We start from the raw sequence: 24191 nt of genomic DNA, 5'->3' as shown, positions 1-24191 counted from the left end.
TAAGAAAATAGATGGGTTTAGTTCCACCTGAATCTTTGCACCAAGGTAATCTTTCTGAAATGTTTACTTCCTGTAAAGAATTCACTATTTTGACACATTTATACTGATACAGAATTACTGGTGTCAGTCTAGTGGTTTGTTGTAATGTAAAGAAAGTGCATTAAAGGAGGGCATTCAACCCAATGTTGAACCCAATTGTCATATTAGGAGTGGCTTTAAAGCAAATTTCTGCAGCATGGTCAAAGAAAGAAGTAAAGATCTGGTAAACAGATCAAAACTCAAGAAAAAAAGGTGTATGTGAAAATTTGCTTTTAAGTGTATCTATAGCAAAGCTTTATTTTTACATTTTAAATAATGGTGAGGTGCTGGAGACTTTATCAGGTTTTTAATCCTCTCTTGTGTCCTCTGAGGAGATTCATCCTCTGTGTGTGTGTCCCGGTAACCATTGACGGTTGGCAGACTGTTAGGAAAAATCCAAAAATTTTTGGCATTGGAACAGGATGTGAGGGTACATTTTACCAATGGGGATATCTGTTATGGTGACAACTGTCTAATGGGACATTTCCCCTGAATTCTGAAAGGGTTTTACACTCCCCTCCCATTGTATACTCACCTCCCATTGTATCTCTGGGACAGTATTTTCTAGAATTGTGTGCATTAAAAACAGGTAGGAAGGATATGGGTTACACACCTGAACTACTTGCCTAAATTTGCACATGACCCTACAGGGTATATTGTCTGTGTGTTTGGGTGCCATTAAAAATAAATGGCACCACAAAGCATGTCATGCGCATTACCGCAATACAAAAATGTGATTCTGGGCTTAGTGATTTTCTCCATCTTGTAATAATTTGCAACTTCAGTGAAAAAGGTTCAGGAGGGCAGGTTTTTCAACATGAAACCAAAATCAAGAACACGGGGACATGACCTCAAACTGCAGGAAATGAATCTTAGAAACTATTATTTTAATGAACGGGTAGTTGATGCTTGGAACAGATTTCCGGCAGAGGTAGTGAGCCAGTCCACAGTAAATGGCTTCAAACATGCTTGGGACAAACATAGATTTATGCTTCGACAAAAAAGTTAACTACCCCCCCCCCCCCCAAAAAAAAAAAATAAAAAAAAATGGGTAGACTCGTTGGACTAAGGAGAAAATACGATCGAATAAACTTTCAGAATGGCTTAGCTACATTGTTTAATTCATTATATTAAATCCCGTGGTTGGCATGGCTCAGTGGCACTTTTGTAGCATGTGAACATGACTCACAAGAGGGACTGGTTAACTTTTATTTACAGATGTAGATGAGGAGGTGGGTTAATACATCCCTCTTCTTTTTATTTTTCTGCAGTTTGCTGTTCCGCACAGTGATGAATGGAGCCGCCTTGCCCGAACACTGGTGGAGATCCGTGCCAACAGAGGAGATGGAGAGGAGGAGGCTGTGGAGTTGTCCACCTGAATGCCCAGCACACGTCACTTGCAAGCACAGTATTTACCTGTAGCCGAATGTTCCAGTGTCTCATTCTTTCACTGTAATTTTCAAAAATGACGGTCTTTCATTTGCAGCTTTTGTTTGAACAGTAGACGGACTGGCTGGGCTCTTTCGTCTCCTCTGTACAATGTGCAGACACTAAGCTCCTGTCTGCTGATGTTCCCCCGGTCTACAAATATATCACTGGGTGCCAGTATTTTAATTAAATGAGGTGCAATCTGAGTCAGCACGCCACTAATTAATGTATAAAAAAAATATCGCAGAGCATTGTTCTGTTAACTAGATGGAAACTGTGCACTAACTAGGTAACCTCAGAGGGTTTCTGTAGACCACCACATGGTGCCCCAATTGTACAAGTGAGTTGGCTTGATTGCCAACACAAAATCTAGGTGAACACTTATTTCATCATATTATTTTAATGTAAAAATGTTAGGAGTTCAGTATTTATGGTGGCCTGCCTCTATAAGGCTGTGCTCGCTGACTTATCGACAACATGTTGACAGACATGTATATGTTCTTTTTCCAGGTGACCATTCTCCTCTCACAGAACAATGGTGTAGAAGCCAAAAACAATGGCAACACAACAGCATACTTTCTGATAGTGCTTCACAGTCACTATGGTTTGTGCAAATGCTTTATTAGTCCAAATGTTTTGTGGCCATTTGGCAACCCTGCTTGGGATGGACATTGAATTTTTTGGAGCAGAGCTCATTCCTACTGTTTCACAATATCAGCCTTTCAGGCCAGGACCAGGAAGTTTTCTGTGACCTTCCATGGTATTATCAGAGCCAAGTGTGTGGGCAGGGGAAGGGCCTAAAAACATAATACAAGTTGTCCTGATTTCACCAGTTATAGTTGAGTCCATGCACAGGCTTCTGTAGGCTTGTTGACTGTCAATTGTCCAGGTTGAACATTCACTCCTCATTGCTATTTTCCCCTAATATAAGCCGGCTGGGGGGGGGGGGGGGAGGTCTGCCCTTATACAGTGCCTTGAAAAAGTATTCATACCCCTTGAAATTTTCCACATTTTGTCATGTTACAACCAAAAATGTAAATGTATTTTATTGAGATTTTATGTGATAAACCAACACAAAGTGGCACATAATTGTGAAGTGAAAGGAAAACGATAAATGTTTTTTAAAATATTTTACAAATAAATATGTGAAAAGTGTGGTGTGCATTTGTATTCAGCCCCCCTGAGTCAATATAAAAATTTCCACCTTTCGATGAAATTACAGCTGCAAGTCTTTTTGAGGATGTCTCTACCAGCTTTGCACATCTAGAGAGTGACATTTTTGCCCATTCTTCTTTGCAAAATAGCTCAAGCTCTGTCAGATTGGATGATTAGCATCTGTGAACAGCAATTTTCAAGTTTTTCCGCAGATTCTCAATTGGATTTAGGTCTGGACTTTGACTGGGCCATTCTAACACATGAATATGGTTTGATCTAAACCATTCCATTGTAGCTCTGGCTGTATGTTTAGGGTCGTTGTCCTGCTGGAAGGTGAATCTCCGCCCCAGTCTCAAGTCTTTTTCCGACTCTAACAGGTTTTCTTCTAAGATTGCCCTGTTTTTAGCTCTATCCATCTTCCCATCAACTCTGACCAGCTTCCCTGTCCCTGCTGAAGAAAAGCATCTCCACAACATGATGCTGCCACCAAACGGGACTTCTTATGGCTTTCTTCTTACCACTCTTCCATAAAGGCCAGATTTGTGGAGAGCACGACAAATAGTTGTCCTGTGGACAGATTCTCCCACCTGAGCTGTGGATCTCTGCAGCTCCTCCAGAGTTACCATGGGCCTCTTGGCTGCTTCTCTGATTAATGATCTCCTTGTCTGGCCTATCAGACAGAGTAGGTGGACGGCCATGTCTTTGTAAGTTTGCAGTTGTGCCATACTCTTTCCATTTTCGGATGATGGATTGAACAGTGCTCCGTGAGATGTTCAAAGTTTGGGATTTTTTTTTATAACCTAACCCTGCTTTAAACTTCTCCACAACTTTATCCCTGACATGTCTGGTGTGTTCCTTGGCCTTCATGATGCTGATGGTTCACTAAGGTTCTCTAACAAACCTCTGAGGGCTTCACAGAACAGCTGTATTTTTACTGAGAAATTACACACAGGTGGACTCTATTTACTAATTAGGTGGCTTCTGAAGGCAATTGGTTCCACAAGATTTTAGTTAGGTGCATCAGAGTAAAGGGGGCTGAATACAAAGGCAAAGCACACTTTTCACATATTTATTTGTGAAAAAAATGTTGAAAACCATTTATCATTTTCCTTCCACGTCACAATTATGTGCCAGTTTGTGTTGTTCTATCACATAAAATCCCAATAAAATATATTTAAGTTTTTGGTTGTAACATGACAAAATGTGGAACATTTCAAGGGGTATGAATTCTTTAAGGCACTGTGGGTACAAACATATTTTTCTAATGAAATAGCACTTGTTTGATCAGTGATCTTTTCGTTTTGGCTGTATATCACCATCTAAAGTCTGTAGGGAAAAAACAAAAGATTTCCCCCTTCAATAGAAAGCTGAAAATCCAGTTCTGCTCAATGCCTTAAACCTTTACGTATGTGTCTATAAATGTTATCACTATAATTGTCCTTTAAGAATCTCCAGGAAAATACCTGAGATAAAGGTGGAGGGTGTGCAAAAAGCTGATCGGTGTAGTCTAATAGTCACCTCTTGATAGCATGCCAGACGGAGATTATGTTACTGTACAGAGGATTTATCTAGATTACGGGTTCATAAAATTTGAATTGTTTTATTATTGAAAAGGGTATTTAACATATCTTCAATTATTCTGGGGAAAAAGATTTTACTACCTTCAGGCTGCATTTTAGTCGAGGTGCCTATTTTTATTCCAAATGCTGCTATTCCTAAAAGGCATGGACAGTGTCCTAGTGTATGTTTAGTATGCAAGGACGTAGTATTGTGGGAGATGAGAGGAGGTGCTTGACAAGATATGAGATATAAGAAAGATGGAGGGTGAGATGTGAGAGTATAGGACAGGAGAGGGATGGGTTGTTGGGTGTAGGACAGGTGATAAAAGAAAAACAGTAGTGTGGGAAAGATGTGGCATGTAGAACAAGTGATAGATGGAATGTTAGGGTGTGGGAGAGATGGGAGGGGGTTGACGTGTGGTGTAGAATAGATGATGGATGAGATGTGGGGTGATGTAGAACAGGTGACAAATGAGATGCTGTAGAATAGGTGATGGATGAAATGTTGGGGTGTGAGATATGGTGGGGAGATGTGGAAGTTTTAGAACAGGAAATGGATGAGATGCGTGGTGTAGAATAGGTGATGGATGAGATGTTGGGGTGTGAGATATGGTGGGGAGATGTGGAAGTTGTAGAACAGGAAATGGATGAGATGCGGGGTGTAGAATAGGTGATGGATGAGATGTTGGGGTGTAGGACAAGTGATGGATCAGTTGTGGGGTGTGGGAACTAGGACACGTGACAAGTTGAAGGGTGTATGACAGGGGCTAAAGGAGATACAGTAGAGTTGGAGATCGACGTGGAGGGTAGAACAGGTGACAGATGAGATGTTGGGGTGTGGGAGAGATGGAGGGGCAGATGTGGGGTGTAGAACAGGTGATGGATAAAATTTTGGTGTGTGTGAGAGATGGTGGGGGAGTTGTGGGGTGCAGAACAAGTCACTATTCAGATATTGGGATGTGGAAGAGATTGATGGGGAAATGTGGGGCGTAGGACAAGTGATGAATGGATTGTGGGAGAAATCTGGGGTGTAGGACAAGTGATGGATAAGTTGCGGGGTGTGGGAAGGGGAGATGTGGGGTGTAGTGACAGGTGAGATGTTAGGGTGTGGGAGGATGGACAGTGTATGATAGGTGATGGACAAGATATTGGGATACTGGAGAGCTGAAGGGTGAAATATGGGGTGTAGGACATGTAATGGTCAAGATGTTAAGCAGAGAGAGTTACGTTAGAAGGCTCATTAAAAAAAGGTTTATTTTTTTTAGAGTAGCAGGTCACCCCATGCCTTAGCTACAGTTATGGGATTTTTTCCTGTACCCCTCCCCCTCCAATGCCTCTTTCTCCACAACAATGACTAATTTACGAGCAGGTAAAGTACATTGTCCCGGCATTGCTTTATTAAATCCATACAGAGCGAGATATGATTGTGTGCAGATGTGGATTTCCTCCTATAAATTGGACTAGGCCAAAGGCCTCAGATGTGGTATTTCACGTGGTTTCTGAAACTCTGTATAGATGATCTATTGGAACATCACTGCGTCATACGTATTGCGGTCTGCCTCGTGAAACAGACCTATTTGAAATAATTAAAATAAACGGTTCTTTGCAGTGAATATAACGAGAGAAGCCTTATTGCTAAGCTGCTGCAAAGACCAGCCTAAGACCCTGAGAGGCAATTACAAAAGGCCGTTTGTACAAGAACGTTGGAGCGAATGCGCATTGTAACAGTCATTACTCGCGAACATTCGAGTCATATTTCTTTAAAACGTTTGGGCACAGTTGATTTCATGGAAGGTTATATTAACAGATTGTGGTCCAAGAATGACACCGGAGAGACCCATAAAACATAATAAAAAATACCTTGCAGATCTGAAATTTCCTTCTTAGGATAATATATGATGCCTGCAGCCCAGAGACACAAAAACACAGTTCATACACCTCATTGGAGGGAGACAGGAAACACCAGACTTCTGCATATACAAAGGAAATGCCTAAAATGGCCAAAACTGATTTTCTGTGTCACTAATCAGGAAAGATTAACGTCCCACCGACTGAAGACCCCAACACTTCTCATTCTGCAAAGGAAAATGCACAAAACAAAATACATTCTGCTGCATTTTTAGATTTCATCCCAAAAACCTGTTCATGTGAGGAAGTGTAGGATAATGTTCACTTTGCGTAAAATTTACAAAACAAGCGTGATTATAGGTATGAACGAAGCATGCAGACCTGTGTTATTTTCATCTTAGTCCATTTTACTTTTTTAGCAGATTTATATATGATGTCACTGGTCTATAGTGATCGAATGGGCTGCATTCTCAGCGATGTCATCAGTCTTTTGTGAGCGGATCCACTTCCTTTGCAGTGATGTCATCAGTCTCTTGTTACTGGAATTATCAGTGAGGTCATCGGTCTCTAGTGAATGGATAGGCTGCATTCTCAAAGACATCATCAGTCTCTAGAGAATGGATAGGCAGCATTCTCGGTGATGACACTGGTCTCTAGTGAGTGAATATGCTGCACTATCAGTGATGTTACCGGGCTGTAGTTAATAAATAGGCTGCATTCGCTGATAAGTCATCGTTCTCTAGAGAATGGTAAGCTTGTATTCTCAATGATGTCATCGGGTTCTAGTGAATTGATAGGCTGAACTTCCAGTGATGTCACCAGTCTCTAGCGAAAGGATAGGATGAACTCCCAGTGATGTCACCAGTCTGTAGCGAATGCATAGGATGAACTCCCAGTGATGTCACCAGTCTCTAGCGAATGGATAGGATGAATTCCCAGTGATGTCACCAGTCTCTAGCGAATGGATAGGATGAACTCCCAGTGATGTCACCAGTCTCTAGCGAATGGATAGGATGAACTCCCAGTGATGTCACCAGTCTCTAGCGAATGGATAGGATGAACTCCCAGTGATGTCACCAGTCTCTAGCGAATGGATAGGATGAACTCCCAGTGATGTCACCAGTCTCTAGCGAATGGATAGGATGAACTCCCAGTGATGTCACCAGTCTCTAGTGAATGGAAAGGATGAATTCCCAGTGGTGTCACCAGTCTCTAGCGAAAGGATAGGATGAACTCCCAGTGATGTCACCAGTCTCTAGTGAATGGATAGGATGAACTCCCAGTGATGTCACCAGTCTGTAGTGAATGGATAGGATGAACTCCTAGTGATGTCACCAGTCTGTAGTGAATGGATAGGATGAATTCCCAGTGATGTCAGCAGTCTCTAGCGAATGGATAGGATGAACTCCCAGTGATGTCACCAGTCTCTAGCGAATGGATAGGATGAACTCCCAGTGATGTCACCAGTCTCTAGTGAATGGAAAGGATGAATTCCCAGTGGTGTCACCAGTCTCTAGCGAAAGGATAGGATGAACTCCCAGTGATGTCACCAGTCTCTAGTGAATGGATAGGATGAACTCCCAGTGATGTCACCAGTCTGTAGTGAATGGATAGGATGAACTCCTAGTGATGTCACCAGTCTGTAGTGAATGGATAGGATGAATTCCCAGTGATGTCAGCAGTCTGTAGTGAATGGATAGGATGAACTCCCAGTGATGTCACCAGTCTCTAGTGAATGGAAAGGATGAATTCCCAGTGGTGTCACCAGTCTCTAGCGAAAGGATAGGATGAACTCCCAGTGATGTCACCAGTCTCTAGTGAATGGATAGGATGAACTCCCAGTGATGTCACCAGTCTGTAGTGAATGGATAGGATGAATTCCCAGTGATGTCAGCAGTCTGTAGTGAATGGATAGGATGAACTCCCAGTGATGTCACCAGTCTCTAGTGAATGGATAGGATGAACTCCCAGTGATGTCACCAGTCTGTAGTGAATGGATAGGATGAATTCCCAGTGATGTCAGCAGTCTGTAGTGAATGGATAGGATGAACTCCCAGTGATGTCACCAGTCTCTAGCGAATGGATAGGATGAACTCTCAGTGATGTCACCAGTCTCTAGTGAATGGATAGGATGAACTCCCAGTGATGTCACCAGTCTGTAGTGAATGGATAGGATGAACTCTCAGTGATGTCACCAGTCTCTAGTGAATGGATAGGATGAACTCCCAGTGATGTCACCAGTCTGTAGTGAATGGATAGGATGAACTCCCAGTGATGTCACCAGTCTCTAGTGAATGGATAGGATGAACTCCCAGTGATGTCACCAGTCTGTAGTGAATGGATAGGATGAATTCCCAGTGATGTCAGCAGTCTGTAGTGAATGGATAGGATGAACTCCTAGTGATGTCACCAGTCTCTAGTGAATGGATAGGATGAACTCCCCAGTGAAGTCACCAGTCTCTAGTCAATGGATAGGCTGCACTGTCAGTGATGTCATCCGTCCCTAATGACTAGATGGGCTACATGCTTAGTGATGTCATCAGCCTGATGTGGACAGATACACTACCCTTGTCACCAGTCTCTTGTTATTGGACAGGCTCCACCCACCATTGTTTCCCTACTTCTCAACAAACATACAGAGTTTTGTATCATATTGGCTAAATAAGCTTATCTTCAATTTTGCCGTTTTTGATGCTCTGGGGGAATTGATGTCATGCTACAAATTCTACTCACCTAAGGCCATGTTTAAAAAGATACGCAATTGGTCTGCATATATGAGTAGTTTAAGATAAAAGTTCAGGGGCAAAGGATTTAAAGCTAAACGGAAAAGTTGCTGGACATTGGATGAACAGTTAGTCCAGGTTAACATTTCTTCAATGCCTCCAGATGGGCCTGGGGCCAGTAACAAACATACATGGTATTATAAATTCTTTTAGAGGCCCATTTATAATAGAGAATAGATGCTCCACAGAAGGAGAGACGGTCCTATTACTTTTACAATTTTTTTTTTTTTAAAGCCAATTTATTTCTATAGTACACGATTGGTTTCAGAATTGATTCTGTATGATAAATATGGCCCCAAGTGTTTGATCCTTTCCATTGGAATGCCTTGTACATGCAGTTTAGCTGGTGTGACTGGCTGGTTTATAATAGTTATATTAGGTATTGGTATTCTAAGTTCTGCTTCTGACATTGATGAATATTTTTTTTTTTTTTTAAAGTTTACAGAGACACTAGTTTGTAGTGATATTGGGAAAGCGTCTGAAGGAAGAAACATTTCTATTGCCCATAGCAACCAAATTCCCTCGTAATTCAGTAGAGATGAGAAAGGGGAAAAAAAAAACTCCTTTGGACAGGAAGAACTTTTCCACCATCACTCCAAAGACAAGGCCCTTAGATGAGACGTACGGCCTTGAAAGCACTAAAATAACACAGCACTTAAAAAGGGGGCAACTTCTCCCAATATAATTTTTTTTGCTATTCAGAATTTGCTGCATTTTTACTGTTTTTGCTGTTTACTAAAATCATTTCTATGTTTTGTGCCCTTGAATCAAAATAAAGCTGTTGAAGTAAAATAAATGAATTTGTCCCTTTCCTGCGTGTGTTAAGTATAAATGAAGTGTAAATCCAAAGAAAAAGATGATGGAACTTCATGCACAGACCAACCTCCTCTGTGGTGAGAAGAATGTCCATTTGCTGACAGGGGTCAGGCTCAGCAGCTGTTGGCTATCCCAATACTCTTTGGTCAGAACACAGCTCTTAAAAAAGAGGAAGTTCTGACTTATGGAAGATGTGCCCAAAAAAGGCTTACAGAAGATCCATAGTCACAGAACACACTTTCATTTTATATCAGCATTGTAACAATACAATTAATATTTTCGACAGTCCAATATAAGCTTACATTAAAACAAATCTCCTTTCATATTGTGAGAGCTGCCTGTCTGCTGGCCATCAGTCCACAACTTCCTGCATGCTTTACGGCTTCTTTGTTCTAAGGACTACATACCCCATGGTACCTTGCTGCCGAAAAACACCTCCTCTTGGCACCCCTGTAGTTCAGAAGGCAGGCTCTGTGAAATATGTGACACAGCAGTGACTAAGCGGCACAGAATTTAGGGGTTGTGGGGATCTTCACAAATAGTTTACAAACTTTAAGACTATTTAGATTAAAAGAAAAGAATGGCCAAAGCTCTTCTAAGTCACAGTAGCGGACTTGGTTCTGCACTCCTGTGACCCAGTTAAAGCCTGCTTTCATCTCACGTCAAAGTCGGTTCAAGTTCTGCAGGGATCCCAACTATAAATCAGAATCCACCCAGACGCCTCACCGGCAGCTGGCTCAGCCTCTCAGCGCACCATTAGGAACCGGAGCCAGCTACTCCAGTGAAGCGCTGGAGAGACAGAGCAGAGAGCCAGTGACTGATGGTCCTGCCTGAGCGGAGAGTGATGACTAAGAACTGAGTGATCAGAAGTCATGTGATCACTCAGTTCTTGGTCCTTCAAGCCAGTGGGGAACAGGCACAGTATCAGATCGAAACTGTAGCCATCTAGGGCATAGGTGTGCGCAGCCTATTGCATTAGGGTGTGCACCCTTAAGCTCAAACACACATGCATGTGTATGTGCCTACATATATATGCCCCCCGCACATTGATCTCCCTGCCGGCACAGTGAAAGAGAAGATCATAGACACTTCTCTTATGGCAGGGCCAGTAAGAGGGAGATCTTTCCCATGTTCCTGCTGCTACACAGAGTGATAACACTAATGCGCATGGGGTGATTAGGGTGTGCCTGGGCACACCCGGCACACCCTGTGCGCACGCCTATGATCTAGGGGAGTATGAATGTTTTTTTTCCAATCCTGCACTTCCCTGTTAATAAGAGTAGGCTATAAATACAATGTGAAAATGAATATGGGATTTTAAATTTTGATCTTAGATATGCTTTTAGATAGAGGGGTCTCCCTGCAGCCAATGTTTCCCATTACTGGCCTACCATGTCGTGTTCTGCATTGTGTAGCGAAATAAAAGCAATGAACCAATGGTCAAATGAGTCCAAATAAACTTTGTTCATCTGGGCAAGGCTTTGCTTCCTCATGTCGGAGACTTCAGCAAATTGAACAGAAAGCGGCACAGTAGTAACATCACCAAATTCTCCTGAGAATAGCAGTCAGAGGCAGCAGTGCCTTAGATCTCACGCGGCAGATATACAGCTATGAGGCTGAAGGCACGCTCACACTCCAAATGCACCAGTATATTTCATCCCTAATTCCAGACAAAATGTTTCTCTCAGTGTCCGCACAATTAAAGTGGTATTAAACCAAAAATGTAATCTATTAAAGCTTACCAATCATTAGATGTGGTAGCTGCATTTGTGGTTTTTAGGCTCATTTGACCATTGGTTAATTGCTTTTTGTTCTCTACACACTGCAGAACAGGGCATGGTAGGCCAGTAATGGGAAACATCAGCTGCAGTGAGACCCCTCTATCTTAAAGCATATCTAAGGTCAAAATTTAAAATCCTATATTCATGTCAGCATTGTATTTATATTTATAGCTTACTCTTATTAACAGGAAAGTGCAGGATTGGAAAAAACATTCATACTCACCTAGATGGCTGCAGCTTCGATCTGACACTGCGGCTGTTTCCCACTGGCTCAAAGACCAAGAACTGAGTGATCACATGACTGCTGATCACTCAGTGCTTAGTCAGTCCCCTCCCCTCAGATTAACAATGCTGCTGTCTGCTGTGCTCCTTCTTACAGCTTGGGGGTGAATTACCTCCTGTATTAGAGTGCCCCACTCTGTAAGAAGGAGCACAGAAGACAGCAGCATTGTTAATCTGAGCGTAGGGGACTGTTACTGTATCTAAATCTGCTAGTCCATCTAACAAATTGAGGCTAAACTCCAGATCACACTTTATACCCGTTATCCTTTTGGGATAAAGATTTTATATAGATAAAAGCAGATCATTGTAAAGCACCCCTGCCAGTGGTAAATGGTTTGTCTCGACCCTGTAACTGCTCCATATGCAGAAGATAGAAATCAAAAGCCAGCACACGATCGCTCCTTCTTGTGAAATTTCATTTTGCACTGAAGCAGTTACAACATCTTTGAAATGCTAACACGTTTCAGCCTAAGCCTCTCTCATGCTATGAGGAAGGCTTAGGCCAAAATGCGTTAGATTTCAAAGATGTTGTAACTGCTTCAGTGCAAAATGAAATTTCACAAGCAGCGACACACCGCCCATCATCCTTTTATTGCAGTAGAACTTGGGTGAGTTCTTAGGCTCCATTCACACTAGCGCGTTTTTTTATGCATTTTGCAGAAATGCATGGGAATTTTTTAACATGGGTTCCTATAGAACATGTTCACATCAATGCCTTTTTGTACCTCTGCATTTTTGGAAAGGGTCAGGGACTTTTTTTCATGCAAAATGCAGCGTTTTGCATGTAATAGAATTCAATGGACCAGCATCAAAAACGCAAGTGCAGCGTTTTTGGCTTTTTTTTTTTTTTTTTGACTGTATACAGTCTAAAAAAAACTAACAAAAAAAAAAAACAAAAAAAACGCAAAACGCAGCAAAAACGCTCACAAAAACGTGGCAAGCATCACAAAAAACACTGCAGAAACGCTCAAAAGCAACATGCATAGATGTGAATCGAGCCTTACACTACATATGCAGGACAGCTTGTTCTGTTGAAAAACAACAGGCTTGCTGGCCAGATCACCAGGTGAAAATAAAAAAAAAAAAAAACGCAGCCATCACATCTAAGAATTGGTAAGCTGCAATACCGTGTTTCCCCAAAAATAAGCCCGTGTCTTATATTAATTTTGGCAACAAAAGACACAGTAGGGCTTATTTTCGGGGTAGGTCTTACATGTAATGTGCTGTCTTTTCTCCCCCTCTCTCTCCCTGCCTGACAGGAATCCCCAGTGTGAACTGAGTTAAAATGCTTGTAAAATCCTATTATCCACTATTACAGTACTATATAATGTACAATGTGTGTGTTTCTGTAATATAAGTGTGCCAAATACCTTAGTTATAGCGCCGTTCTGCGCTTCTGTGACCCGCCGGAGCTTTCTTGCCCGCAATTATATTACAGAAAACACACACATTGTACATTATATACTACTGTAATAGAGTGGATTATAGGATTTTACAAGCATTTTAAACTAGGGCTTATTTTTGGGGCAGGGCTTATATTGCAGCCTAACTGGAAAATAACGCTAGGTCTTATTTTTGGGGAAACACAGTATAATAAATATTTGCTTTTTGGGACTAATACCACTTTAACATTTCTAGATGTTCACTATAACATAGCAAATCTTCACTTGCACTCTAATTCCTTCACAGAAAGTACTGGGGCACATGGGACGGGTCTATAGTTTTATCTGCAACCCAACTGTTAGAATAGCAATTGCTTTTCTAGCAGCGGTCTTCCATGAAAACCATGCTGTGTGCAGGCAGCTCAGGCCAAAGGACAAGGTGTAGCTTATACACAGCTTTAGTCACCCCATGTGATGTTGCTTCTTCGCCCAGCTCAGTCACATGCTACTCCTAACCCCAAAGTAGTGGGTATTGTGTTTGGCATCTGAACACACCCTGTGTATATGTTTGAAAAAGCAGTTCTGCTGCTTTGTCCTGAAGAGCAACACACAGAATTGTTTTCTGATGCCCCTTTGGATTCTAAGTTAATAAAAAATAAATAAAAATGGCTACACCTACAAATACAAATACAAATATACTCTTAAGTGAAAGTGTCAGGATAGCCAGCAATATGAAGGCCACCACTGTCCATCTCCTGCTGGTGGTAGAGCCAGTGCAGAGCTTCACAAACCCAGGATCCCTTCTGGGAGTTGGACCAGGCTGGTCCCTGAGATTGGGCCATTCTCGGACAGGTTCATTGTTGTTGGATAATACAGAATGACGGCAATCTTTTTCAACTCAGGTTTATTAGACTACATCATAATGTAAATGACTAACGTTCATACTGAACATGGAATACTCACTACCACCATATGTAAGAACACACAAGAAGTGCTCTTTTTCATCTCAGATAACTGGATATCATCATCATCGTACATCAGATTAGAAATCTCTCACTGCTGCAGATTGTGGCGTCAAGATTCCTGACAAATTACAAACACTAGGTAAGGCAGTCATACAGTACAATGATTATTTGCTACCTTTATTCGAAGCAGCATTTCACGTAAGTGCATAATTCAAATTATGATTGGACCTTTGTCTTCTCACGAATTGCAGTTTGCAAGGTCAACGATTTGTGGGCGGAGCTAAAGTCAAAGTGAAGTCACCCAATGTTCACACATGTGGGAGCCATATATGTAATGCAGGCAGTGTGTCCAGCTTCAGCTCTTCTATACAAAGCAGATTTACACTTGGATTATCAGAAAGCTCTGACTTTAGTCCTGAGAGAAGGCTAAAATACTCATCTGGAGAAAATCCTGCTTCTGTCTCCCCTCACTGCTTCCTATATTGTCTAAAGGCACAGGCAGTTGGTTAAACGATCTCTGCTTAATGGGAGGAGCAAAATTTAGACTGACTTTTTTTTTTTTTATAAGCAAAGATCAGGTGGTCATGTGCTTAGGCCTTCATGTGTTTCCACCACTAAAGAGAATATGGGGCAGCTTGTTCTTCAATAAAAATATTTCAGCTCTTCAGTCCATTTATCCATCCTAGCAAGTAAGGTAACAAGGATCCATTTACTAAAATTGGAGAGTGCAAAATCTGGTCCAGCTGTGGATGGTAGCCAATCAGCCTCTAACTTCAGCTTGTTCAGTTAAGGTTTGACAAAAAAAAAAAAAAAAAAGGAAGCTGATTGGTTTCTATGCAGAACTGCATCAGATTTTGCACTCTCCAGTTTTAATAAACCAACCCCCATAGAGTGTTTGGTTATGAAAGCAGCATTAGAGGGAGCATCAAGCAGCACTTTCTCCAGGGTAGAAAGTTGTAGCTGTCCTCTAATTTATTCACCTCAGCAGTACTCTTAAGTGTCCGAATTTAAATCCACTTTACAGAATAAATGTATGCAATACTGAAAATTCCTTAATGGCTGGAAAAATGTAGGGAAATGCACTAATCCTCTATCTACTTACCCCAACTGGACTTCTACCGGCCTGGCCCTCCATCCTGCCCATGCTAGAACTGCCACTACATAACCCCCATGATTCTATTCAGAGCATGGAAAACACTAATATGTTCAGGGAGGAGAAGGAGAAGCACTAGAGGAATTACTGTAAATTCCAACAGAGCTTAAACGTATTAAATCCCATACAAAATTAATTTTTTTAGTAGATAATACAGATAAAGCATCTATTTTTTTTATAATATTGGCGGTATGTATACACAGAGAAAAATGTAAACCTAAAAGTCTACCAGCGCTCCCTCACAGAATAGAGCCCATTGGTGTAACAGATCGCTGATATGTGACCTCTTATTATGATCTCCTACTGACAGCACACACAACTGACTGCATTCATATTGTGATTTTTTTTTTTTTAAATAAAAAAAAAAAAAATAAAAAAATGGGGCCCTAAACTGTTAACATTATTAAAACCTAAATTTGTGACTGCTAGCCTGGGATCTTTAGATACACTTTATAAGAAAGATAGCATTTGGTCAGAATATAAGACACCCGCATAGCAGAAATCTCAAATTTAAAGCCTTACAAGTTTCCTGAAATTTTGTAACATTCAATTCCATTGCATGATATTAAATACTAAATTTTCACATCTTTTATATCTTACACACTTTCAAGGCTGACTATAAAAGACCCAACCACCACCCTAAAATTGGATGACCCAATAGAATTCTACATTGAGGGAATGGGTCTCCCCCCCCCGAGGGGTTATAATGAGTGCTTCTATTCCCCAGCACTTATGGCACACAAATCCCTGTGCAGTGGGGCTGATCCTTTCCTTTATAAAGAAGAATGATTTAGACCACAAAGATCCCACTGGCCAAGTGGCAAGGTACTGAAGGGCAGCCACTGGCACAACTGAAAACAGGCAGATGTAGACAGCTATGAACACCATGCAGTTGATTTACAAAACTGGAGTGCAAAATCTGGTGCAGCTCTGCATAAAAAACATCAGCTTCCAGGTTTTATTGTCAACGTTTAACTGAACAAGCTGAAGTGAAAATCCGACCTACCATGCACAGCTGCACCAGATTTTGCACTAGTTTTAGTAAATCAACTCCCATAAGTTGTAGCTGGGTTAAACATTGCAAAACAATCTTTAGCTTCATATACCTTACAGGGACGCTAATGGGAGACAACTCTGCAACCAAGTTCCCAGCTCCACCCACTTACTATTATAAAGCTTGCAGCAAGGGTGAGAATTCAGAGCAGGTGTCTCACCATCGTCCCAGGGAGACAAATGAAGCCAGTGGGTACAATAGCCACCTCGTTGTTACTCCTACCCTGAAATGCAAGTTCTGAGTGATTTTACCCTTTTTAAGAGCAGTGTCTAAAAACTGATGAAAAGTGGACATGTTGCCTATGGCAACCAAAATAAAGTCATTCTTTTAGCCGCAAAGACTACACCATGTGAGCAAACACTGGTTGCAATGCAACATTCCTCTCCAGCCATTTATATAACTAACGTCTTGAGCAACCTGCGACCGAAACTCAACCTGCAGAACGTCTGCCCAAACATGCTGGAGAGGTTGTGGTTCCACAATCTAGTTCAGCCAAGGTTACTCAAGCCTCATTCAGCCCTGCAAAAAGAATCATGGCAATCAAGGTATGCAAGTTAGTTAAAACAATTGATGCAATACAAATATGGATTGAATTACAACAAATTAATCCAAACGGTGGGGGGAATTTATGAAGAATGGAACAGCCAGAATCTAGAGCAGCTGTGCATGGTAACCAATCAAATTAGATCTTTTAATTTCAATGTTTAAGATAGAGGCTGATTGGTTGCCATGTACAATTGCTCCAGATTCTGTCTGCTCCGGTTTTAGTGAAGTCCCCGCATTTTGTGCATTCTTTGAAACCTGCCACAAAGGGGAATCTTGTCTCTTTTTTTGTCCTTTTGATTTAGATGTAACATTTCCCAAAGATAATACAATTAATTTCTTATTAGACTAAAATGCCTGACTTGTGTGTGTTACTTCTAAAGAAAGAAAGTTTCACTCCAATAAAACTGCCTGGTTCATCAGTACAGGTCAAGAGATGGTTTGTACCACTTGTTTTGTAGGCAGCCCTTTAAAGAGAATATCAACCAATCACATCAGTCTTTGCCCCAGGAGGAGATTATAATCTAATTTAATTGCGTCCATAGACATACACTCATAATAAGATCAATCTGGGCAGAAGCCAATCAAACTACTAGAATGTTTTGGAAAGAAAACTGGAGCAGAAGGAAACCAATCCGGCACAGGAAAATGACAAACCACATTCATGTAGTGTTCTCGGTGAGAAGAGAACTAGCCCAGCCCAGGGCATTAGCTCTTTAAGCCAAGTTTGCACCTATGGTGAAAATAATAAAGAATATTGGCATGGCCTTATGGGGGTTTAATGGCTGCTCTTGGGTACACTAGAAGACATATATAAAGCTATCCCTTATTCTTACAGCATTAATCACTTTTTCTTTTGTTTTAAGTGATTTAGCGCCATAAGAATAAGAGATAGTCTTATATATATCATCTGTTGAGGGGTTGTTGTTATGGCAGCTTTCACACTATATAATATTTGACTTTGGGCTTTTCTCCCTATTTAGCATTGAGTGGGGGGTTTGTATGATCTTGGGTACACTAGCTGCTCTCTGCAGAAGCCTTTATGGTTCCTACCCACTCAAGCAGAAGAGCAGAAAGGCTACAACTGTTGTAAGCCCTGTGTATGGTGCTCAGGCAGATCATGCAGCCACTGTGATGCCACTGACTTAGCCGTAAATAAAAATAAATATAAAGCTGTAAAAAAATAAAGCTATTCCCACAAAAGGTGATCAAGTGGCACCTGGTTTTTGCAGATTCCGGCCCACAGCTGGATAGGACAGCTCACATCTGTGGCCACCTCGAAGATAAAACACCAGAGGGCTTACTGCAGTAACGCATCCCAATGAACCTTGCCAAAGGGGTTGCATTGCAGATGAATGCACAAACGTGCGATGTGGTGGCTAAAATCTTACATACACCCTTGCTAGTGTGTTAGGCAGCTCAATCAAATGAATGCGCAAAGCACATTAACACATTTGCAGTAATGTGCTGCAACAGCATGCATAAGTGTTGTGTCGAGTGTAAAGAACAGGAAGTGCAAAGTATAGTAACCAACCAGAAATAATATCGTCACTGGCCTAAGAGGACATCTAACTGGCTACAGGGCAGATTATAATTATTCCATGAACTGCTTCAATGAACAAGGGAATAAGAATACCATTACTATTCTTTTTAAAAATAAGTGGGTAGCTAATATATGGTGAAAAAAACTAAACCAAAAAATTCAGTACATCTTGCAATTCATGCAAGTACAGAATACCGGGTTTATCTGGCTGAAATCCGGTCAGCTAGGAGTTGGGAAACTTGCTGTAGTGAGCTGATAATGCTGCCTCTGCTGCACACAAACACCAAGCATTGTTCTCCTCTGATGGACTACAAACCACCGACCACTTTTGTTATGGAGATGAGAAGAGAGGATTTCCGTACTCCAGCAGGGTAGCACTGGGTAGGGCAGACAACATTCCTAGGTGGGATTTCTGTGCAGGAGAATCATCAGCTTAACAGTGAGTTAGGAGAGGAAGTTAGGAGCTTACTGGATTACCGACAGATAATTATTATACAGGATTTATATATTATTATGTAATCTGATTTTGATACTTTTTTTTTTTTTAGATCATTTAGAGCATGTACTTTTATGAAAAACATTGGGAATTGTGCATTGTATTTCAGAGATGTACTGAATTTTTTTTTTTTTGCCCAGATATACATCAGATATACATTTGAAATAAATGATGACTTTTGCCTAGTACATACATCATACATTGATCTTTGGTGCTGATATTGCATCATTCGTTTTATTTCCCCCCATCTTTGGTTGCAGTTGACCTGCCCGATGGACTCTGGTAGTTGTATTGGTCAGTGAAATTCAGATACATTCTTAAAGGCCAAGACCCTGCAAAGAATAAATGCTACCCTGTGGCTGTCAGGCCCTGGTGGAACCACAAGCTTCACGGTATCTACTCCTTAGTGAATATAGTTTTTCCACCAGAGCTGGACAGCCAAGCTGAACACTTTTTTCTTAAACCAAAAACAAAAAAAAAAAAGATTGCACATAAAAAGAAACTATAATGTTCTAAAAACTTTCATGAAACGGATTATGGAATAAAAGACGTCAGTTGAAATTATTGCATGAGGGTAACAAATTGTAAAATATGACAGAACTGCATTGAATGGTCTCCCGCAAGTTGCCGCACTCCTCAAGCTTTAGCAGCCACAGAGGTAGATGGTGGGGCCTGGAATCGTGGCAGGTACAGTCCAAATTTGCTTTCGATTCCGGCAAAAGTGGCTACAGCAAGTTTATATCCCCCGACGTGGTCTGGATTTGGGGCTGGCAATGTGATTCGGGATTTAGGGACCGGTTCTGAACCAGCTGGTTTCCTGCAAGTCAAAAAAAAACAAAGTAGTTATAATGCAAGATGTGAACAGCAGCAAGTCAACCTGTACTTTTAGTTTTCTATCCTGTACTGGCAGCTTTCCTTGTGTGGTTACAGTGACCGTGGGCAGGGCAGTTCTGATTGGGCAAAGCTATGACACACCTCCTGGTATTGCTGAACTATGCCCAACCCCTCCCATTCCTACTGGCTAGTGAGGCAGTTTCCCTACTGGGAAGATTCTGTATTTTGAAAGTTTAATTGATAGGTTTAGTTCCGCTTTAAGTACAAAACCGTGCTATCAGTCCTTCATTGTGAAGACGCCAAGAGCCCACACATCTTGCATAAGAAGCGAGCACTGGCTTCTGAGAGAGCACAGGGATACAGAGAGTAAACGCTGAATATTTGTACTTACCGTAAGTTCGTCAAGGAAAACAAAAATCAGTTATTCAGAAGCAATCGGGTTATATTGCCATTGTCAGGAGGAGTTGGACACTCCTTTTTTTCAAAAAGTAATTGGCTAGCCAGGTATAACCCCTCCCACTCGGGGCATGCATCAGCTTTGTAGAAACGTGGCAAAGTGTATATATTGCAAACAGGGGTGTAATCCAAGTCCATTAATTAACTCCAAGAAACTAAGAAAGTAGGTACAAAAATTGTGTTTTATGTCTCGTTTATTAAGGGACACAGGAATCTGTTATTCAAAGATTGGGAGTCAAGAAAGCAGTCCAACTGAGGAGTGGGCAACAATAATAAAACACCATCAGGCCCACGTAACAAAACAAATAGAACAGGGGGCAACCTGGAGCTCAAAGAACCTTAAGTCTGAAACTGGCAACAGACTGGGAGCATTCTGGAAATGAATCTCTGCATCTGCAGACAAATTTATCATTTGTTGCTGAGCCTGAAGGTCCACCCTCTGGTGTCCCCGACCTGCAACATAGGTTCTGAAACCCTTCCGGATGTAGGGACCCATTCCTTTGAATTCAGGTGCTGTTGAAATGTTGAAAGATAGTCTGCCTGCCAATTAATTACACCTGGAATGTAAACAAGGTGGGATGTGGAGTTATACCGCTCATGTTACAGCAAGACTTCCAGTTGCTCCCCGATGGTTGATGTACACCACTACAGTTGAGTTTTCTGTCGGGATCCTGATCAGATCACCCACCAATTGGAGTTGCTGGGACAGGCAAACTGCATGGAGCTTCAGAATGTGGACTGGGAGACGATATTCCTCTAGCAAGTCTCCTGCACTGATCCACTACAGCCCTTCAGGGTAGCATCCCTTGTTGGGATTTTCCAAGACAGCGGGAAGAAGATTACCTCAACTCCAGAGCTGGAATCCTGAGCAACCAGGCTGGAGCCAACCCGGTGTAAGGAGACTGAACCAATTTGTCCCTCATTGACAGAATGTTGTGTTTCAGGAGTCTGGCGTGGGAAAAACTCTTGCGTCCGTAAATTTCGGCGCAATTTCCGGTTTCGATTGACGTCACTTCCGGTCTTGTGGAACGCACGCTAGAAACAGCGTTTCCTGTTTCTACAGCTCCATGTTTATGCCTGTTTTTATTGCAATTTTTGTAAGTACTGATCCCCATGCGCAATAAATCTTTTTATAACAGTACTTCACTATTAGTCCACCCTCTTTTCTTTTTGGGTACCTGTTTGTCCGGATGAGAGCCTCAATTTGGAAATTTTATATCCGATGACCTGACACCAAATCCACCATTCCGGGATACCATTTACAAGCCTGATGTGACCCCTAGACTGAAAAGCAGGGGGTCGTTCCGATCCGGTGAGTGGGGACACATGAGGGGGTGTTATTGTACACCTGGAAATCCTTGAAGCATCTTGCACTTTCTTCACCTTTGGATTATCACTTCAGTCTATTTATTTATTTTTATTTGTTTTTTTTTTCTTATTGTATGTTGCGAGCGCTGTATTTTCTTATGCACATGTTTTCAAGTGATTAGCACCTTGTGTATAGCAGCATATATCATTTTCATTTAATTCCACCAGCGCGAGTATATATTTAGAATATATTGTCAGTATAGCTGTCTGCATGTACCTTGCACAAACAGGCAGGTACTGAATGACAGGCAAAGTCAATGAACTACCTAGAGTGCTCATCAGTGCTCATTGAGAACTACAAGCCATCAGCCACAATGGCTGATGGTAGTGGTAGTTCCCCTATTCACAGTACTCTGTGAATGAATAACATGGCTGGGTGGGTGGAAGGGTGGTTGCCCCACATGCCCATGTTTTTTTAAAATTGTGACAGCAGGTACAGAGACAAGATCCCGGCCCCCTGTCACAATTAGATGAAAGATTGGAGAGAGGCCGCAGGAGCCAAAACATATTACATATTCCCAAAGATAAACGTATCCTTTAAGCTGTAACCAATTGCTGTAGCAGTGGTTACCATCACATGCCAGATACAACTAAATTCATCTTTTTAAATTGAAATATAAACCAATAAAGTTTTAACAAATTTCAGTGGCTGCCAAAATATCTTGTGTTGTGAAGAATGGAATTTAACTAATTAAAAGAAAAAGAAAACCCCAAAACTTACTTTCCACCAAAATCTATGTAGAACCATCGTTGCAGTAACTCGTATGTCACCAGCGTCACACCAAACTGGGGAGAGGACCTGAACACACGTGCTGCAGACAGAAAAAAGTTCTGCGATGAGTGCTGACAAGTGGTTTACCTTCCAATATTCATATAGAACAAGAGACCGTTACCTCCAGCTCCCTTCCATAACGCACGATGTCCTTCCTCATGCAGGATTTTTCTAAAGCAGTCTATGACCCCTGTGTAGGTGGTCTGACCAGCCCGAGCAGCCACTTGCAGTCGAGTTTTGATGACATCAGCAGGAGTCACCAGAGATGCAGCCGGCATACCTGCAAAGAAATACATGACCTATGAATATCAGTCTGTTCACACTCAATTGACACAACAACCATGCCAGGAAGAGGGTTATAGAGAGAATGTATAAAGCATGTAACATAGTAAACTTCTGCAAAGTGAACACTAGGTTTAGAAAAATTACAAATATGGAAGAGAGCAATACTAGAGAAGACAGCTATAAAAGGGCTCAAAATTTCAAAAAGGGCTCAAAATTTCAAAAAGTGCTGAGCTACTAGCCAGGCCTTAAGGGTTACTCGCAATCAGTTGCCCCACCCAACTCCTACCGGGGGGGGGGGGGGGGGGCAAGGAGGGCATAGAACAGGGTGGATAGGTATGAGGGCACAGTACAGGGGTCACGGAACAGAGCTCTGTCTCCCATCCATGCACTGCACACAGCCAGAACACCATCCTCTCTATTCTTTTTCCCTCATTTCTAGGTCCCTTTAATAATGTAGCTTTTTCATTTTTGCAATTAGATTGCTAACTATATATGTGGTGATCCTGCCAGTGTCCTCTGAACAGCCCCCTACTTCTTCTCTTCGTCATGCTTAGGCTGATCATGCAAGTGGAATTTTAACCATAACAACTTGATAAAAAAAATCATGTTCTTTAGTAAGGAACAGTCATTCCACATTAATATTTCTGCTACCAAAATAAGTGTGTGCGGTAAATTGCCTCCAGCATTGCTCTTGTTTCTTCTTGTTGGAGGCTGCCATTTTGCTGAAGCCCAGAGCACCTGAACAGCAGTAAATCTTTAGGCTGTCAGATGGATCAAAATTTGCCTGGTTCCTGCTGAACCGGCAGAATTTAAACTTGCCTATGGCCAGCTTAACCCTGGCAGCACAGCTGTGGTAGCGTTGTCAGCTACATTTTGACTGCAGTTCTATTGTCAGCTTGTGACGTCACAAACTACCATGCCAGTGTACAGCATTCAATCAGCTGCTGCAGTATATTCTGATAAGGGAGGGGGAGCCCCCACTGTAAAAATACAATAGTGCAGTGGGGGAGATTCCTGCATCACTTGTGTGGATGCGGGAAGTTTTTTTTTTTTTTTCCCAACCTGGCAGATAGCACCCCCCCAAGCCATGCACTGTTCCTCAGCATATTCACATCCACTACATGGATGTTTCTACATTGGTCTTGATGACACTGGAGGGCCTTAGACTTCAGGAATATAGGGGAGGAAGAGGCTATGGGGACCATTCTAGCTGCACAGAGGAGACTGTGGGAGTGGAGGATCAAATAAGTAAAAGGGCTTTGCAAAGTCCCCTAAACAGAAATCAATATTTTAAGATTTCCTGAAGTTCAGCTTTAGGGATACAATAATAAAAGTGTAAAGTATTCCTTACTGGAGAGCTAGTTTTCTGAAACATTAGGGTTATGTGATGCTATCAGTTTACAGCAAACTTTGCTTCCAAGGGCGGCAGAGGTCTCCAAAAACCGATTGACCTCATGCTTCCCTGGCAGGAAATTATCTCATGGTGAAACGTGTGCCATCATCCCCTGAGGTTTTCTGTAAAACCCCTAAATTAGAGACTATGAGGAATATGGAGAGGGCTTCCATATCCGCCCCATGACAAAAACCAAAAGGAAAAAACTTGATATGGG

At 41.7% G+C, this 24191-nt stretch overlaps 2 protein-coding genes across 9 annotated transcripts in view; one reads left to right on the top strand and one right to left on the bottom strand.

Annotated features, from left to right (window-relative positions):
• DYNC1I1 (dynein cytoplasmic 1 intermediate chain 1) overlaps nucleotides 1-9647 on the top strand; it is a 646676-nt gene extending 637029 nt beyond the window's left edge. For all 7 annotated transcript variants that reach the window (XM_073629570.1, XM_073629573.1, XM_073629571.1 and 4 more), the window contains one exon: nucleotides 1350-9647. In XM_073629570.1, the coding sequence (XP_073485671.1) occupies nucleotides 1350-1457 (108 nt within the window). In that variant the 3' untranslated portion in view covers nucleotides 1458-9647. The remainder of the gene's footprint in view (nucleotides 1-1349) is intronic.
• Nucleotides 9648-13999: 4352 nt separating this feature from the next.
• Nucleotides 14000-24191, bottom strand: part of SLC25A13 (solute carrier family 25 member 13) — a 236108-nt gene continuing 225916 nt past the window's right edge. For both annotated transcript variants that reach the window (XM_073629566.1, XM_073629567.1), the window contains exons 16-18: nucleotides 22418-22576; nucleotides 22246-22336; nucleotides 14000-19683 (exon numbers count right to left, since the gene is read on the bottom strand). In XM_073629566.1, the coding sequence (XP_073485667.1) occupies nucleotides 19503-19683; nucleotides 22246-22336; nucleotides 22418-22576 (431 nt within the window). In that variant the 3' untranslated portion in view covers nucleotides 14000-19502. The remainder of the gene's footprint in view (nucleotides 19684-22245; nucleotides 22337-22417; nucleotides 22577-24191) is intronic.

This window comes from Aquarana catesbeiana, linkage group LG05 (genome assembly GCF_042186555.1).
Source record: "Aquarana catesbeiana isolate 2022-GZ linkage group LG05, ASM4218655v1, whole genome shotgun sequence".
Lineage (NCBI taxonomy): Eukaryota > Metazoa > Chordata > Amphibia > Anura > Ranidae > Aquarana > Aquarana catesbeiana.
Note: the sequence above shows the minus strand (reverse complement) of the source record. Positions and strands in the feature narration are given on the sequence as shown.